The sequence below is a fragment of the Mobula hypostoma genome, chromosome X2 (genome assembly GCF_963921235.1).
Source record: "Mobula hypostoma chromosome X2, sMobHyp1.1, whole genome shotgun sequence".
NCBI lineage: Eukaryota > Metazoa > Chordata > Chondrichthyes > Myliobatiformes > Myliobatidae > Mobula > Mobula hypostoma.
The window spans coordinates 32,317,967-32,338,546 of record NC_086129.1 but is presented as its reverse complement, the minus strand read 5'-3'; the positions used below and the strand labels follow the sequence as shown (position 1 = coordinate 32,338,546).

Genomic DNA, 20,580 nt, shown 5'->3' with positions numbered 1-20,580 from the left:
CAATTGATGGTGCATTCTGAAGAGTTCAGAATATTGCGGGTAGTATAAACAATAGAAACAAGTATTTTAGGAGTGACATTTTGATACATTAACATTAAAAGAATGATCCAATGCTGTCATTTTTTTCTCACCGGTAACTGATGCTATCTGAGATTGATGGTTTATTTTTGTTACCAAAGGTGCTGAGGGATTTTGGTCAAAGGTGGAATAAGGTTGAAGATCAAAACTAAATGGCCCTTGTGTTTACATTCCTGATAAGGAATAGTATTATTTTGCTTAACTGCTCAGATTGCTGTTATCTTGCTTACAAGCTTCAATGAAAGCTACAGGTTCAGTGACAACTTTCAGACACTAGAGAGCAGAAGAGACTTCTAAATACAGGCCCAAGAAAGACTACAGACTTCTAAATACCTTTTGAAAGCTACAAGTAATCAGCTAGAATTTCCTGTAAAATGTCAAAGAGGCTACCTATCTTTGAGCTCCTATTTTAATCTCCTTCTTGTGTTTCTTTCTACCTCTTGTAGGAGAGCACAGCAGAGGAACAGATCTTCAGCAGTGCAATCTTATTGTCTGGTGGAGGGGCCGGTAGTGCTGAGGAAACAGAGAGTCTGCAGAGAGACTTGGATAGATTGGAAGAATGGGCAGAGAAGTGGCAAATGAAATACAATGTTGGAAAGTGTATGGTTATGTACTTTGACAGAAGAAATAAACGGGCATACTATTATTTAAATGAGGAGAGAATTCAAAGTTCTGAGATGCAACGGGACTTGGGAGTCCTCGTACAGGATACCCTTAAGGTTAACCTCTAGGTTGAGTCGGTGGTGAAGAAGGCGAATGCAATGTTGGCGTTCATTTCTAGAGGAATAGAGTATAGGAGCAGGGGTGTGATGTTGAGGCTCTATAAGGTGCTGGTGAGACCTTACTTGGAGTACTGTGGGCAGTTTTGGTCTCCTTATTTAAGAAAGGATGTGCTGACGTTGGATAGGGTACAGAGAAGATTCACTAGAATGATTCCAGGAATGAGAGGGTTAACATGTGAGGAACATTTGTCCGCTCTTGGACTGTATTCCTTGGAGTTTAGAAGAATGAGGGGAGACCTCATAGAAACATTTCGAATGTTGAAAGGCATGGACAGAGTGGATGTGGCAAAGTTGTTTCCCATGATGGGGGAGTCTAGTACGAGAGGGCATGACTTAAGGATTGAAGGGCGCCCATTCAGAACAGAGATGCGAAGACATTTTTTTAGCCAGAGGGTGGTGAATCTATGGAATTTGTTGCCACAGGTGGCAGTGGAGGCCAAGTCATGGGGTGTATTTAAGGCAGAGATTGATAGGTATCTGAGTAGCCACGGCATCAAAGGTTATGGTGAGAAGGCGCGAGAGTGGGACTAAATGGGAGAATGGATCAGCTCATGATAAAATGGAGGAGCGGACTCGATGGGCCGAATGGCTGACTTCTGCTCCTTGGTCTTATGGTCTATATTTCCATTTCTCTGTGCCTCATCTGACAATGTATTTTATGTTACAGGTACTTATTAATGATTCTGAGAGATACTTAGAATTTAGAATAGCTTATACCCTCCAGCGGTCCATGAGCCATTCCTCATAATGGTGGATTGGGTCAATAACTTTAAATTCCTTTATGTGATCAGGGGATTTGTCCTGAAACCAGATACGCGTCATTGCAAAGAAACCAAGATGGTGCCTCAACCTTCTTAGGAGTTTATGGCATGTAGATTCAGCTGTTACCACAAACTTTGACCAATATCTATAGATGCACAGTGGAAAATATCCTAATTGGTTTTATCATGGCCTGGTGTGCATACACCAATGCCCAGGACAGAAAAGGCTACAGAAATTGATGGGTGCAGCCTAGTCTATTACAGGGGAAGCCCTCCCATCATTCTGTACATTTATATGAAGCACTGCCACAAGAAAGCAGCATCCATCATCAAAGTCCCCTACCATCCAGACTATGCCCTCTTCTCCCTACTACCATTGGGTAGGAGGTACAGAAGCCTTAGGTCCCACACCACCAGGTTCAGGAACAGTTGTTACCTTACAACCATCAGGCTCCTGAAACAGTGTGGATAACTTCATTCACCACTACGCAGAACTGATTCTACAATCCACAGACTAATGCAGGGGTCCCCAACCTTTTTTGCACCGCGGACCAGTTTAATATTGACAATATGCTTGCGGACCAGCCGACCGGGGTGGGGGGGGTGGTGGGGGTGTTCAAGTAGGGTTAAACTCACCTCAATATGTCTTTTACAGTTAGGGTTGCCAACTTTCTCACTCCCAAATAAGGGACAAAAGTCGCAATCAAATCCCGGGACACTTGTGTTTACCCCGAGAAAGACTACCATGACCATGAAGCCTTGCTGGGCACCTGTGTGCGCATGCATGCGTGGCTTAATCTTCCCGACTACACTGTACATACATTATTTCTACTTTATATAGGCTGTGTATTTATCATATCATTTCTGCTTTTACTATATGTTAGTGTTATTTTAGGTTTTATGTGTTATTTGGTATGATTTGGTAGGTTTTTTTTGGGTCTGGGAACTCTCAAAAGTTTTTTCCATATTAATTAATGGTAATTGCTTCTTCGCTTTACACCATTTCGACACAAAAGATTTCATAGCAACACTCTACGTTAGTGGGGGAAATACGGGACAAGGGTGGTCCTGTATGGGACGAACCAATTTAGCCCAATATCTAGGATGTCCCGGCAAATACGGGACAGTTGGCAACCCTATGTTCAAGTTCAACAGTGCGTGACAGGGAATGAGGAAAGGTGCAGCTGACCCATATCGTTTCCTCGTGGCCTGGTAGCACATGCTTTGCAGCCCAGTGGTTGGGGACCACTGGACTAATGTACTGTATGTTCTCAGCATTATTTTTATTTGCCCAGTTTGTCTTTTTGCACATTGCTTATTGGTGTTTGTCAATCTTTGTCTGTTAATGTATAGTTTTTTTTGTAACGTTCTGTTGTATTTAATTTTTTGCCTGTAAATATCTGCAAGAAAATGAATCTCAAGGTAAGGTATGGTAACATATACATACATACTTGATAATAAATTTGCTTTGAACTTTAAATTAGGTCTTCCACTAATACTGACATTTTGTCCAAATGTTTGAGTTAAATTAGGTCCAACATGTGACTAATGTTTTAACTCCCACCATGACTTCTCTTTCTCTAGTCTCTTACACTTTTCTTCCAGCCTCCAAATGAAACCGACGTAGGTTTGTAAACAGATCCTGCTTTTCCATTTAGCTATGTTACATCTGTCACGATTCAATAATTTCAATTAACTAGCCTTTCCAGTGTATGTCACAACTCACCGTTCTGATACAAGGTTAACAACCTGTAGTATTTAACTTAGGAGTTTCTGATACAAGGTTAACAACCTGTAGTATTTAACCTATTTTTTTCTTCTTCCAAAGGGTACAGCCTGTCCAATTGAGTGTTTTCAGCTTTTTATTTTCTTTCATAATTCTAGCAGCTACAGTGGACATCTGATGGTTACAACCTTCTTTATTCTCTTTCCTTATTTGTCTCTCTATTTAAACCTTTTCCAGACAGATTAACCACAATTCGTGGGCACGTGACCAAGTGGTTAGGGCATTGGACTAGCGATCTGGAGGTCGAGAGTTCGAGCCCCAGCCGAGGCAACGTGTTATATCCTTGAGCAAGGCACTTAATCACATAGTGCTCTGTGACGACACTGGTGCCAAGTGGTATGGGTCCTAATGCCCTTCCCTTGGACAACATCAGTGTCGTGGAGAGGAGAGACTTGCAGCATGGTCAACTGCTGGTCTTCCATACAACCTTGCCCAGGCCTGCGCCCTGGAGAGTGAAGACTTTCCAGGTGCAGATCCATGGTCTTGCAAGACTAATGGATGCCTTTATTAACCACAATTATTAAGGCTACTGACTGTTGGCACCAAGATGCCCTTGAGTTCTCTTTAGGTTACACCCTATCACAGAAATTCTTTTTGTTCTTTCCACCCCTCCCCTTCTCTGCAACCAAAGCGTACATTTTCCAACTTCTGAAAGTTTAGTTTTCTTCTTTCTCCACAGATGCTTCCTAACCTGAGTATTTCAAAACATTTTATGCTGTTATTTTCCATCTAATATGTGGGAGGTTTCTTTATTTGCCATTTACTGTAATTTTTTGTCTGCTAAGAACCATGTTTACTATTGAGTCAAGTTGTATTTCAAATGAAATCAAAATATTGAAAGAGTAAATCGAAGGCTATAAAATGATCACACCAGAAAAAAGTTGATTTGTATAAATTAAACAATACTAATTTTAACAAAATATACAAATTATTTGTGTATTTTGAACATTTCATATTTTAACTGAAAGTACAGATATTAATTAATAACTGCATTCCATGCTCACAATCCGGTCTCCTCTACATTGGAGAAACAAAATGTAGGTTCCTTGTGGTGCACATGTATTAAGCTCATTGAGGAGACCATAAGCTTCCCATTGCTTGCTACTTTAAATCTTCATCCTATTCCTACTCTGACACTTCTGCACTGTCACACTGAGGCTGGATACAAATTTGAAGACAAGCAATGATCTTATTTTTTTGCCTTCAAATGTTATCTTCTTTTTACTCTGTCTATTTTTAACTTACTGCAATCTCCTCAGCTAATTTGATGAAGAAGTTACTTTTCATTGATGCAAAAGTGTGAACTTTTGGAAACTTAATTATCGGTGTTGAAATTATTGCAGGAAAATGAAGGAATATGAGAATTTCACATTATTTATCTTCTAAGATGACTGTTTCAGGCTTCCGTCTATTCCCAGCAGTGTGATAATGTCCTCTATTACCAATATTTGCATATTCAAGTGCCAATTATGGCTAATGTTGTAAGAAAACATTGCAGTGTGCCTGTGGTTCTGCACATATTAATTGGTAAGCAATCCTCAATTTCCTATCAAATTACTACTATTCATGCTATTTAGCAAAGACTAAGCTTATCAAAGCTTCAGTATTTGTGGCAGTGAAAGCTACTTCACTTTGTCATAGACAAATTAATTTACAGATTAATTATATTGCACTGTTGTAATAACTAATGGCCATCTCAGTGAACTGCACAAAAGTAAATGTTGCATTGATTTCCTTAGATTTTATATATGCTGCTGATTGGAATCTTACTGACAAAATGCACATGTACTGTTGTACTCCCACAGATGGAAAATCTCACACGTGTGTCATGAATTTCTCTCTATTTTGTTATTCACTCATAGCAGAATGATCATGTCCAAAATACTAACTCATCACTGCTAATTCACGGCTCGTTTAGCAAAATGTTCCTTGAATCTCCATTTTCATTACCCAGCCTATTGCTATATTTTATCCTTAAAAGATTGTTTGATTAATGTCTATTACCAGGATAGTGGACAGCAGAAAGAAAGGTCAGAACATTGTTACAAAGAAATGTTTCATTTTAACTTGTAAATCATTATATTTTTTTTGGTGTTCCTTTGTAAAATGACAGAGGTGCTTCAGTGCTATCAGCTTGGATCTATCTAATTTATGTTTCTTGTACAAGTTAAATCTTCTGAATATTTAATTCTAAGCCTTTGTTATTTTGCAACCAGGTATCCATAATAACTATTAGATTGTGTATATTTGTTTTCTTTTCTGTCATCAATTCACCTATCTTGTTACAAATGTTACATGCATTCAGATAAAGAGCCTTAAGTTTTGTCTTTCTACCTTTTTTTCCCTGCTGTAACTCTGAATTGGACATACAAAGGGTAGGCCATTCAGGACATAAGGGAAAAAATATTTTTACCTGGTTTTCATGAACACACTAACAGCTTACTTTTTTCCCATTAAACAGCACTGCAACCACCTGACCAAAATGTAATAATAAAAGTCCATAATATAAACATTCCACACTAAGTATATGAATGGAATCGTGCTATTCTGTCTACAAGAATAAACTAATCCCATAGAGTATGTTTTTTATTTGGCTTTACTTGCCCCAATGGAATTAAGCAATGCTGCTCCAGTGGCTCCAACATAGCTAGTGGCTTTAATTGGGTGAGACTCTATATCGTGTGGGTGGCAGAAGTCTATATCTTGTAAAACTAAGAACATATGAGGGAGAGTATGGTAGTATATGAGGAGGAAAATTAGCATATGACTATAATGGATTCAACCCCACCACTCCCACCCCCTCACTGCCAGTTCCTTTGCAACAATCATTTACAATAACTGCAAGCACTGTTTCATTCAAGGGGTGTTAGCAAAGAAGAAGAAACACATTCTGACTCAAAATCCTGAAATTGCCTACCAAACAGTAAATTGGGAGTAACTTTACTACATGGATTGTAGTATTAAAGGGACTTCTTAAATCAAGAATGGGAATTAGATGTTGGTTTGCTAGCAGTACATGTATCTTCTGAAGGTGTATCTTTCTGGTTAGTTTGCACTTTGGTGGCGCACAGTATGTTCAGATATTGTAGCTGCAGAGTTGAAAAGTCTGTTTTTTATTTATTTAATCATGAGTTGATACTTATTGTCCTGAACTAAGATACCAATTAATCTCCAGTCACTGGGCTTGGAGGTAGAAATAGGCCAGATTGATTTGGATGGCAAATTTCTTCCCCCGAAAGGATCATAGATGAGATTTTATGACAGGCTGATGATATCATTGTTACTATCACTGCTTACATTTATTTATATATATTCCAAATGCATTTATTTTAAACTCTTCAGATGCCATGTTGGAATTCCAACTCCTGTGTGTTGATCAGTATCCAGTAATTTAACCACCTAGCTTTCTTACTTAATCTAGTGTGGGATATGAGTAGGAGGATTTCAGAACCATGAAATGTGTTGTGGACCATATGATTGTTAAACATAAGTTTTAGTGCTAAGTTACTGTTTGGTAAGTTATGGGAGTATGGTAATTCCAGTGTACATTTCATCATCCAGCATGATAACTGCCATTTCTGAAGCTGTTAAACTAGTTCCCATTTGTGTCACCATATGGAATTATTATTTTAAAGCCTGTGTTATGGAGCTCTCCAACAGAAGAAAATCATCAGTAATTCTCAATTGCTGTATTACTAGAAAATGTCATGAAACAATGCCTGTGTCTATAGATTTCTTGTTGAAGTTATCTATTCCAAGCAAATGCTTAAATTTTGGTTTGTAATTGCTTATATTGCATGAACTAATGCAAAATATTTCCATAAAATAGATATTCAGTCTATATAAGTTAATTTGTATTTGGCAAAAGTTTCAGCTTTTTTTAAAGTGATTCTGTAAGAACCTGTTGACTTCTTTTGATAGAAGACGTAGCTGCACTATCTACCTCAGCTGCACTTAAACTAGTTACTTTCCTTCCTGATAACTCTCACTTCAAAGTAGGAAGACATAATGTACTATTTATTAATAGTTTATTGGCTTTGGACCAAAGGGCTTGGGCTCTCAGTGCAGCATGCTTTGCCTTAGTATGAACATCTAATCAAGGCAGCCCAAGCTCCCACAATAACAGCCAAATGCAATTCAACAACCCTGAGTCTTTGAAGTCCTATTGCAGACTCTGTACCCTGGATCAGGATAATAGCATTCCATGATTGCTACCTTTGTTGTATATTCTCTGTAGAGAAGTAATTACAGGCTTGATTTAACAGAGAGAACCTAACACAGCTTATGATGCTTAAAATGTGATTTCATTTGATCATTTTCTCAATTTGATTGGTATTATTAGAATAGTTCATGAAAGATGTTGTAAGGAACATGGACAGAGGTTGAGGCCTGCAACACAGTGAAAGAGATAATGAGGACTGTGTTGAGATTGTGTCTGAACAATCAACACCTCTGTAGTACTTTCCTGCATTGTACTTATCTCAGTGTTGTAACTATAGTATATTTTGAAATCCTGAACAAAGTGCGTCTTTCATTCAGTGGAATGTATTGAATAGATGAGCCATTCAGAAGAATTTTAGTCATTGAGAAAAAGTCACTGAGTATAAGATAATATTCAGGAATGATAGCATTCCAAAAATTGCTTGCAATCCTGTTTTCTTATGTGTTAACAATTGCCAGCTTTTACATAATATAATAAATCAACTTGCAATTAATCATACCCTCTCTGCAAAACTTCCTTCCTAAACTCAGCATTTTTATGCTGGATTTTAAACTGTATAATTTTCCATATGGATAATATTGATGAGTAATCAACAGAATGGTGAAGTATTGCTGATTGGAGGTTAATTGGACAGATCTTACCAAATATATACACACTTCTTTTTACATAATTTGTGCTTTTCCCTGTCTTGTTTTTAATAAATGTGGCTAACTAGGTTTCAAGTTAGCCGGTGGTGCAGTGGCATCTGCACTGGACTTCGAGGAGAGTTGTCCCAGTTTCAAATCTGGCCAGCTCCTTTCCATCTGTGCGGGGTTGAACATTGGGCTAGCAATTCAGCCTCATAAAAACCAGGCCAAATGCAAAGCTGCCACTCAATGCACCACAAGGCCCAGAGAGGAATAATTAACTGAGTTTAAGGCTGATTGTAATGATGGGTGTTGTAAGACTCTGCACTCAATCTCAGTACAACAAAGGAATCAATTGTGGACTTCAGGAAGGGGAAGTTGAGGGAACACACACCAGTCCTCATCGAGAGATCAGAAGTGGAAAGGGTGAGCAGTTTCAAATTCCTGGGTGTCAACATCTCTGAGGATCGATTTTGGGCCAACAAATTGAAGCAATTACAAAAGAAGGCACAACAGCGGCTATATTTCATTAGGAATTTGAGGAGAATTGATATGTCAGCAAAGACATTCACAAATTTCTACAGATGTACCGTGGAGAGCATTGTATTGCATAACTAGTTACATATCTGGTATGGAGGGGCTACTGCGCAGGATCGGTAAAGCTGCAGAAAATTTTAGACTCGTCCAGCTTCATCATGGGAACTAGCCTCCGCAGCATCCAGGACACCTTCAAAAGCCGATACCTCAAAAAAGCAGCATCCATCATCACCCAGGACATGCTCTCTTCTCATTGCTCCCATCAAGGAGGAGGTACAGGAGCCTAAAGACACACATTCAACACACATTCAATGTTTCAGGAACAGCTTCTTCCCCTCCATCATCAGATTTCTGAATGGACAATGAACCCATGAACACTACCTCAGTATTTTCTCCCTTTCTTTTTGCACTACTAATTTAGTTTTCTCTATGAATATATACTTACTGTAATTTATAGTTATTATTATGTATTGCAGTATACTGCCGCAAAATAACAAATTTCATGACAAATGCCAATGATATTAAATCTGATTCTGATTCAATACACATTGAATTTTCAGATCTCATCCTATTAGATGTGCAACTTTTTTGATTGGTTTACTTTTTATATGCATAAGTAATCAAGGAATCACAGTTGGATGTGGATAAGCCATGTCAAACACTCAGCAAACAGTGATTGAAAAGATTATAATAATAAAGTGCAAATGACCAATGTGTAGCCAATGGCAGTGACAGGTTAAGTAAAGACGTGCTAAATAAAATACAACTTGCAACTTATAAATGTAAAAGTGGACCTGACATGTTGCACTAGTTCTCGTTGTTCTTAGAAATTAGCAGCTGTCCAATATTTGATCAATATTGGCTGCAAGGTTTGTTGATCCATGACACGCTGAGCTTCCAGTTTAAGATGGCGTTGGTGAAGGCCAGCATCTACTTACTGACAGCAAACTAAACACAGAATACAACTAAATAATAGCACTTCTTCTGGTAAAATTCATGGCAAATGATCACCAGAAACAATGAGTGGCAAGTGAAGGTGAGGCTGAATCAAGGCTTGAAGTGTGTGGGTGTGAGGCGAGGTTGAGGCATATACGAGGCAAAGTTGGGGCGAGCGGAGCAAAGTTGGAGCAGAGGAGAGGCAGATTCAAGGGCCATCCACCTAAACTGAGAGTGAGGTTTGATCAATCTAAGCGCCAGGCTGATTTGGAAAGGTCGGGTATGGACCAAAATGTGGTGGCGGGGTCCAGGCCTAGAGCATATCGATGTGACAAGGCCCGGGTCCCACTGTGAGGGACATCCCAATATTTAGACAATTTAAACACCAAGGCAGATGGATTGAAAAGGCAGGGTGTAGGGACAAAGACAATGGCCAGTCCAGTTCTCTTCGCTGCTCCGTGATGTTTACTCAGCTCTGCACTGAACTGAGGATGAGGCTGTGGCCTATTCAGGCTGCTCCGTGCTTCGTGTCTGTGGGCTCACTTCTGTTCTGAATGCTGTTTGCTTACTTTTATTATTTGCATGATTTGTTTCTGTTCTCTCGGCACATTGTGTGTTTGACGATCTTCTATTTTATGGGTCCTTTTGAGTTTCATTATTTTCTGGCTGCCTGTAAAGAGATGAATTTCAAGGTTGTATAATGTATACGTACTTTGGCCACTACTGTTGGCCAAATCAAAGGTGGTTATGAATCAACATATAGAAAGGAGATGGAAAATCTGGCTGAGTGGTGCGTCAACAACATTTTAAGATATTATTGTCATTTTTCTCTTACTGTGTAGTGGTGGAATCTAATCTGTATGTTCACTAATGGCAGTCACTTCCTTGAGCACAGGGGCAGTTGATGTCTTTTCTTTCAACAACGCCCATGGTTTTTCTATATTTCTTGGCTATCTGGAGAAGATGAATATCAGAGTTGTATTGTACATACATACTTTGACAATAAAATGAACCTTTGAAGTGGGTAAAGGATGGCAACGTGAATCATCTCTGACAGCCAGAAAGGCTGCCATGGAGCTGAGAGAAAACAAAAAGGTTTGGTTTTGTATATTCTGGCCTCTTTTTAGTAAAATCTTAGTGTACTAAAACCATAGTTAATGCATTTGCTGTAGTTAATGTACTCTGTTGTACTAAGAAATTTGCTAAATGCTCTCTAGGGGTAAGGTTTCAAACTTAGTGCAGGCTGGTTAAATTGACAGTTGCTAGTTAATTAAGAATCCTCTGTCATAGTATCATAGAGCTGTAGAGAAATACAGTGCAGAAACAGGCTTGCAGAGTGGTCAATAAGCAGAGGTTTAACTCCAGCTGGGGATTTTGAGACCCCAGTTCTGAACTGCCTAATGGTAACTCGATAGTTCATATTGTCAAAGACCATCAAATTTCTGCTAGTAATCAAGTACCTGTCAGCACATCGTGGGCCAAATACTGTGCTGGTCTATGTTCAATGTTATTCTGTGTAGATTTAATCACTCGTCTACACATTAGTGGCAGTTTACATTCCATAGTTAACTTACTAACACACACACACACACACACACACACACACACACACACACATTTTTGGGATGTGCAAGAAACTTTAGAACCCAGAGAAAAAGCACATGAACAGACGGAGACTATGCCAACTACACATGAACTGCACCGAGGGGATTATGCCGGGCACTAACGCTGTGAGATGGCAGTTCTACTAGCTCATTATATTTGCTTACTTTCAGAAAGCCTGTCAGAAAGTCATTATGTCACCACCTGAAAGAGAAAAAAAAAACTGAAGATTCTGGAAATAAGAAAGCAGATAAAAAAGCTCAGCAGATCAGAAAGCATTGTGAAGAGAGAAACAGATTTAACCATTCGGATTAACATCTGTTCACCAGAATAACTTCCATTTTTTGAAGGATTCCTTCCAAATCCTTTTCCCAATTTCTTCAACATAACTACTGTACGTTCTTGTGTAGTTCTGTGTCCCAGCACAGTGCAACAGTATAAATTCTGGCTTATCATTAGCAGTACAATATTTGCATGTAGTCTCAGTATGTTTTGTATTTAAATATGGACACCATTTTGTTATAGATGCAAAATTATCTTTAAAAAACCTATCACTTGACTTTACACATTTCTGGCTTAGAGTTGGAAATAAAAATTACATTCTATTAGTAGTTTTTTTTTCACATTAGACAATTAATGAAAGTCTAATTCGTTTGAGGCAACACTGGTGGTCAGCAAGGGATGCAACTTTATCTTACTAATAGAGCATATGCTTTGCATGCTGCATTAGTTATCATCATACAATGCAGTAGGCAGTCTCATTTTTTTTTAATGTGTAAAATGTTATGGGCAGTCTTGTGTTCTCCCCTTTGCATTTACCGTGGCTTCACTACACATTTACAGCCCCTTGGTTCCAATTGAATTTGAGGCTACTGTGCCATGGATGTATCATGAAGTGGAGTGGTCTGTAAGCAGTGATTTGACTCTAGATGTGGATTTTGAGGCCACCCCTCTGAATTGCCTGAAGGTCATTTAATGGGTCATATCATCAAAGACCATTTCAACTATTTCTAAGTGTCTCTGATGATCAAGAAATTTATTTAAATAATTAAATAATAAAATTACTTTAACATGTTTTAATATGCAATTAAATGGCACAAGTAAAAATATTAATATTAATTACAAGGGGAGAAAAGTATTTTTAAGTTGACCATTCAAGTTATTGACCACACTCAGATAAATGGCTGGTGTAATGCTGAGGTGCCAGATATGACGTGCAAATTTTGGCATAATTGAGCTCTGCTCCAGAATCAAGTATTGAGTCCAGTGATGCAGTAAGAAGTGAGATGCACTGGCAACAATATATTGTCCCCAGTAGGTGTCTTCAGGACTACCGCCTGAAGAGGAGAGTGACCAAATATATGACTGAATTCACAAAGATTTGCAGTCATAGAAACTTTTAACTCTAATTGAGAATGCCCTCCAAATAATCATATTAACTATGCCAAATTTGTTGCAATGATGGACAAATATATCTACAACGGGAGTAACCTATATTTGTATTCTTTGATATGTCACAAAAACTAGAACCAAGCATATTTCTTCTTCACCTCAGATGGTTGAAGAAGTTCAGCATGAGTCCCCAGATCCTAAGGACTTTCTACAGGGGCACAATTGAGAGCATCCTGACTGGCTGTATCACTACCTGGTATGGGAACTATACCTCCCTCAATCGCAGGATGCTGCAGAGAGTGGTGCAGACAGCCCAGTGCATCTGTAGATGTGAACTTCCCGCTATTCAGGACATTTACAGCAACAGGTTCATAAAAAGGGCCTGAAGGATCATTGGGGAACTGAGTTACCACAACCACAAACAGTTCCAGCTGCTACCATCCAGGAAATGGTATCGCAGCATAAAAGCCAGGACCAACAGACTCCAGGACAACTTCTTCCACCAGGCTATCAGACTGATTAATTTACACTGATACAATTGTATTTCTACACTATATTGACTGTTCTGTTGTATATCTTATTGTACATACTATTTATTACAAATTACTATAAATTGCACATTCAGACGGAGATGTAACGTAAAGATTTTTACTCACATATGTGAAGAATGTAAGAAATAAAGTCAATTCAATTCAATTCAATTTATATAGCAGTCATAGAGTCCATTCTCACGTACGGATGCGAGACGTGGACACTCACCAAGACGATGCGAAAGTCTCTAGATGATTGCTATACACGAATGCTCCAGATGGCTCTTGACATGAGTTAGCAACAGCACATGACAAACGTCGAGCTCTATAACAACCTACCGATGCTCACCACTAAAATCGAGGTGAGAAGACTGCAACTAGCGGGGCACTGTCTACGCCACCCCGAGCTACCTGCCAGCCTAGTCATCATATGGGAGCCCAAGCACGGGAGGATGAACCCTGGGCGCCCTCCCAAGACTATGGTCAACACACTCCTAGAAGACAGCGGCGCGGCTAATGTAGATGAACTGAACATACTGATGAGGGAGAGGGAGAAGTGGAGAGTTCATCATCGTGCCTGAAGCCGGCCCCCTAGGCCTGAGTTGATGTAGTAGTAATAGTAGTAGTAGCAATTTATATTTAAAGCATGTATCAAACATAAGGCAAAGATTGGTTTTGTAAACATTTAATCATGCTATTACTTCACTGATAAATGCCCTGGTAATCAGCACTGGTGAGTCAAAGGCCATTTTTGCCATCCTCCGCTGATATAAAATAGATAAAGAATACTTCAAAGCAATACATTTTATTGATTTTTCATTAGGTGTACAACCATATTATTCAGAATAGCTTCCAACATTGGTCTCATGTGGTGAAGAATCATCCTCTTTTTCAATTTATTGACAAGTACTAAGATGGTTTAAAGCCAAGGAATCAATTGATGGTTGTACATTAAAACAATTGCAAATTTATTTAAGCATTAGTCAGTATCTATTTCTGTAATTATTAATGGAAATAATAATTCATTGTGTAAACTATCCTTTCCAAGTTGGAATTCAGCGGTCGGGTTTTTGAAAATGTTATCAACTATTAAGCATAAAATAATGTATTCAATAGAAACGTTCTCTTGTTAATACAATATAATTAATTTTCACTTCTTCATTTTTAAAGTTCATGGTAACAGAGTGAAATAAAGATGCTTATTTAACTTGTAACCTAAATATTCTTGTATTAGTACAACTATAATGGCAATGTAATAGGTTGTCAAAATAATTCACATACATTTGTTTGGTAGGGATTGATTAAACTTCCTGGGTGATATTTACTTTGCACTTATTAGACTAACTAATATTAAAGATGCTTAGTATCACATCAAGTATTTTGAAGGTTAGAAAAGCAGGATTCTCATGAGTAATTGCACAATACAAATTTTCATTCAAAACCATACCCATGCAGCAGTCTACTGGAGGAATTCAGCAGATGAGCAGCATCTGCAGGGGAAATGAATTGCTGATGTTTTGGATCAAAAGTCTGCATCAGGAGTTGAGAGTTGAGAGGAGAAAAGGAATGGTGAGACAAAACCCTACGGCTTGCTGAAACATCTGCAGACCTGATGTCGAGTTTCATCCTAAAACGTTGATAGTGCCTTCACTCCCTGAGATGCCTCCTGCACATTATTTGTTGCAGCAAATTTTGCATTTCTACCTTAAGCTACGAATGTGCCTCAAATTTTCAGTACAATTAAATCAATGTTTTATAATGCTAAATGATAATCTGATGAAGGGTCTTCAGCCTGAAACTGTAACTCTTTCTCCTTGCACAGAGATGACCTGACTTGAGTATTTCCAGCATTTTGTATTTTTTTATTTTATGTGTTATAGTATTAGATGACCTCTCTGCTGAGCATCTCTTGATCATCCAACATAAAATTAAATGCTTTTCAAGAGAGGGAGTTTTAGGGATATTGCTAATTTAATTAACTTTCCAGACCACCCTTCTGGAGTTTTAGCATTTAGTCAATGGAGAAATCGAGACATTTAGTTCATCTATTTAAGTAGATTCTGTGTCCCACAAAACCCAGTTCAGATGGTTAGCAGCAGATTCTATGAAAGACTGACATATTGTAGATTATTTTAGCAGAAGGTAATATTATTTGTCCACATGTGTGAATGTAATGTGGCCCTTAAAATTCTTAAACTATATTTATAATGACATGAATCCTGTAAATGGGGAAAAAAACGGGTATCACATGTGAACAGGGAAATAAAGTTAGGGTGTTTCAGGTTAAGGGCCTGCTAAGTGCATTGTGTGTTTTCTCCAAGACAACATTAACTTTCTTTGAGCAAAATACCCCCAAAATATGTATTGTGTTGGACTTTAATACAATAATTACACATACAATTTAAAATAGCTTAACTATTTGTAATTTAGAAAATGTTATCATACAAATTATTTATATAATTTCTTCTCACTTAAGGAAATTTCACCTCGAAGCTCAGAATATTTCCAACTGTTTGTTACAATGATTTGATTTTGCTGCTTGCACTAATAATTCCATATTTTTACTGTGTGCCAGCATTTCTTGGTGGGAAAATAGATTCTTCATAATATTTTCCAAAACAACTTACCCTTTGAATAAATATCTTCATATAATAGCCCTGTCCAGAAATTACTAATAGAATAGAGCATTTGTATGTAAGCCATAGCTGAAATGTAATTCACATATCCTGAATTGGAGTCTATAATATTTTTGCTATTTACAGTAGAATATGCCATTTCTCTATTTATGGACAATTTTAATCTTAACCACCCAGTGGAAATTGATTAAGTTAGTGGCATTGAACTTGAGGTAACTGGCAAGAAGGATGGTGGAAATTAGATTTCTCCCATTCTTTTTCAGAAACTTGTATATCGCATTTGTGCATATTATAGATTAAATAAAAACAAAAAAATGCCACAAGATCATATTGGTGTAACTTTCATATTTGTATCTTCATTACAAACCAATATCTTTGCTTCAATTATACATCATTGTAATGTGCATTATTCATCTGTGTGAATGAGTGGGCTGATTAAGAGTGCATCAATGTTGCTTCATGGCTGAAGTGCTTCACCTATACACTCCCTTTATCCTCCAAATTGACTGACCCTGTGACCATCCACATAATTAATTTGCCTTCCTTGATTGTTGCATATTGTGTTTGTAATTTGGCAGTACAATTTTTAGGTATTTATAGTGATATAATTAACTGACAATAAGCTGTATTGGTGTGAGGCTCTCCATTCTTTGTGGACAAATGAGACAACAGCCTCCAGCAAACATGCATGCACAGTTAACATGAAAATCACAGTTGTTCTTTACTTCTATCAGCTCCACAAAAACATCACTTTGTCATCTGACTCTCTACAAATGTATTGAAAACCCAAACCATCTGTGCTGACATCACAGATACTTATAAAATATCTAGTAGGAAATTGAGGGATTGTCCCTTCTGGTCTATTTTTTTAAGTTATGTTAAGTCTTACCTGTTATCAGGCAAACACTGGAAGTCTGCGATCATAATAATCTATGTTACATAACATATGCTGCAACTCACCATCATTTGTGAGAAAGAGAGAATAACAATTAACTGTAGGTTCTGTAAATCTGGAGAGAAATACAAAATTAATATTTAAGATCGATCACCTCTGTGCAAAACTGTTTTACTACTACAGGTGTAGTTGAATATGTGATCTCATTTTTAGTGACAAAGAAGTATTGAGTTTTTATTTGCATTTGTTCTAAGTGTGGTTGAAGGAAAGAGGACAGGATTTACAAAGATAGTTTAGTGAATAGAAGCAGGGGTAGTGTATGTTTTTATTATAGCAAGCTAATCAAATAGCTGTTGAAATTACAATTTTTGTCACAATTTGACAAAATTAACTGAATGGCTTTACAAAACTGGTGAAGACAATGCAATAATAACCCAAGTTTTGCAAGAATGGAGCATCTTTCGCAACACCTCATGGAAATTTTTTTCCAAAGTCTTTGAGCTCAAAAGCTTTATGCTGCAAACTACAGGAAGTGAATTGGTACTGATTTAGTTTAATGGATCATCTAGCACATGGTATTATTCATCTGCCTCAGTGTTAGACCAGTGACAATTAAAGGATTGTGGTATACAGTATTTCCATTTTAGGACAATATTTGACTTGGAGAGAAACCTCTAAGGTTGAGAGTAGTGCTGCCTCATAGTCTAAACGTCACAGATTGCTTCTAGTTTCAGCTTCTATTGTACAATTCTCGGATTAGTCAATTAATACTGTAGAACAGTCATCTAGAAATCAGTTGTCAATTGCCTTAGCTTTTAACCATTAACTGTGGATATTTGTACACTGTTTTGGGATCATTGTGTTTAACCTGTTGCTCTTTTCACAATTACCTGTTTTCATGTAAAGTTGATTTCTTTTCCAATTACTTGGTAGAAGTTTAGCCATCAGCTATGCAACTACAGAAGTGAATTAAAAAGAATTTTGCCACAATCTTGTCATATTTCTAGTCATTGTTACTAAGACTAATGTTTTCCCAAACTTTGAAGCATTTATTGCATAAAATATCTGCAGCTGTCATAGTGGAATTTGAAGTTAGTTCTCTGGATTGTTAGCCCAGGCATCTGAATCATTAGTCCATTGTGCCACTGTACTCCAAGGGTATCACAAACCGATTGGTAATCTTTGAAAATAGTGGTGAGGCTAGGAAGATTGATTCAATACTGCAATCACACTGGAGATGTTGGAAAATGCAGGTAGTTGTGTATCAAATGTAGAAGTTTCAGGATGGAAATGTGAGCCAAAGGTAAAAAGAACAGGAGAAGATGGTGTATGTCACAAGTGCTAATTACATGCTACAAAGTTTATGTCAGCTCAGTTTGGTGGATAAAGTTGAACAGAACAGCTTGCAAATGGCTTGAGTGATTGGGGCCTGGAATAATGATGTAATGTGATTATGACCTGCAACCTTCCAATGCAAGAACACATTGACAGAGAAAAACTGAAGCAGGTGTAGGCAACCAGGCCCCTCAGGTCTTTCACTATGATCATGGATGATCTATGCTGGCCTCATCACTTCTTCTGTGCTAGTTCCCATGGCCGTCAATTCTTAGGTCTTTCAATTATTTATCTATATCCACTTAAATTATTTCCAATGACTCACCACCTTCTGGGACAGACAATTCCAAAGGTTCTTTAGCCACTGAGAGGAGGAATTACTATACACCTTGTTTTTAAATAGCGGAACAGATCATTGATAAAAGTAGGTTGAGAGACTTACATCATCAGGCTAATGGGTGGATGACCATCTTAGACAATGGAAACTGAGTGAACATTAAGCAAATAACCAAAGCTGCGGAACATAAGCAGTTCAAGCCAACAACAGCCAGGGGTGGAAAAGGTGAGCATCCATTGGCATCATTTAAGGATGTTATAGACCCCTCTTATGTGGACACCTGGTAGTGGCAAATGGTGGAAGTGCACAAAGTGTTAGATGTACTGGGAGGCAAAAATAGCATTGCAAATATGACAAAGACAAGGGAAGGAGGACATCAAAGTAGATTTTTGGCAGATTGGAGAGTAAATGCATTTATGGGCTGTGGACATTTTCAGATTTATGTTTTTTTATATTCTGTGTTTTTCTCCCATTTCTTTCCATCTTGTTGTGTGAGGGGTTGGGGGTTTGGGGTTGCTCTTCTGTTGCATTCCGTTAGCTTTTTGTATGGGGAGGGGGGGTTGGGAGTCGATGTTCTTGTTGCATTTTGTGTGTGGGGGGTTTGGAGGGGTCGATGTTCTTGTTGCATTTTGTGTGGGGGAGGGGGTTTGGGGGGTCGATGTTGTTGTATTTTCTGCAAGGGAGGGGATTTGTTGAGTGGCTCAATGTCCTTGTTGCGTTTTGTGTGGTGGTGGAAGGTCCAGGGGACTCAATGTTCTTGTTGTGTTTTATATGCGGGGAGAGGGGTTTGGGGGTTGATGATTGGGATGCTGTTCTTTTTTATGCAGGGTTGGGGGTTGATGTTTCTTTCTGAATGATTTTCATGTTCTTTCTTTGTTGTGTGGCGAAGACGAATCTCAAAGTTGTATATGGATACATACTGTGATAATAAATGAATCTGTAACTTTGAACCTCTAAAATTCAGTACTTGCCCTACATTACTAACCTGTATCAAGATGGTTTTTATGTTGGAGCCCGAAAATTTGGAAAGGGATATGCTGAGCATGACACTATAGAACTGTACATACTGTATACACAGACTTTTTACGTTTTCTTTGATACTGTAAGTCTTATTGAGGACTCTTATAGGAAAAATGCCAAGGTAGGACAACAAATTTGATACATAATTTACGTTGAAAGGTGGGCACATGGCCAAGTGGTTAAGGCACTCGACTAGCAACCTGAAGGTCATGAGTTCGAGCCCCAGCCAAGGCAGCGTGTTGTGTCCTTGAGCAAGGCACTTAACCACACAGTGCTCTGCGACGACACTGGTGCCAAGCTGTATCGGCCCTTGCCCTTCCCTTGGACAACATTGGTGTCATAGAGAGGAGAGACTTGCAGCATGGGCAACTGGCTACCTTCCATACAACCTTGCCCAGGCCTGCGCCCTGGAGAGTGAAGACTTTCCAGGCGCAGATCCATGGTCTCGCAAGACTAACGGATGCCTTTTTTACATTGAAATGACCATGTTTAAATATAATTAGATAATCTGATTTTAATAATACGTAGTTTTTTTGTATTTTCAAACCAATTGTTTATGTTTATAGGTATCCACAACGAAAAGTTCCAAGACCATGACCATTGAGGAATCGAAGCAAAATACTGTGGATGGTCAGGAGAACAGTACTAAAATGAAGTGGATGCAAAGGGCACAGAGATTACAGGTTAGTTGGATTATCTACAAATTCTTACTATTTAATACACTTATTTTGACCAGTGTCATTTATAATATAATGATTAAATGGGTCATTAATGTCAGAAATTAATGAGCTGCAAATTTAATGTGATATTTTGAGCATAGCTCTAATAATTGCTATTCATCACAAATAGAATACAGGGCAGATTACAACACATAGTGACTTAATAATTGGTAGATGTGCTTGAGTACAGTTTAAAAGGGGTGTTAACTTGGGCCTTTTACCAACTGTCAGCTCTGGTCCTAAGAAGAATATGATGTTCTGTATTCCTGTGGCTTTCCATTTTTAAGCTGCAGAACAATGAATACTCACTGACCTAAGATTCAACTCTCCTCTCACCCTGCTTATCCTTCAGCAAAGAAGGACAGCCTCTAAAGAGTAAACCAAAT

General features: G+C 38.2%; 1 protein-coding gene across 1 annotated transcript in view; it reads left to right on the top strand.

Annotated features, from left to right (window-relative positions):
* jhy (junctional cadherin complex regulator) overlaps nucleotides 1-20,580 on the top strand; it is a 72,860-nt gene that overhangs the window by 24,856 nt on the left and 27,424 nt on the right. The window contains exon 4 of the mRNA XM_063038502.1: nucleotides 20,042-20,158. Within this exon, the coding sequence (XP_062894572.1) occupies nucleotides 20,042-20,158 (117 nt within the window). The remainder of the gene's footprint in view (nucleotides 1-20,041; nucleotides 20,159-20,580) is intronic.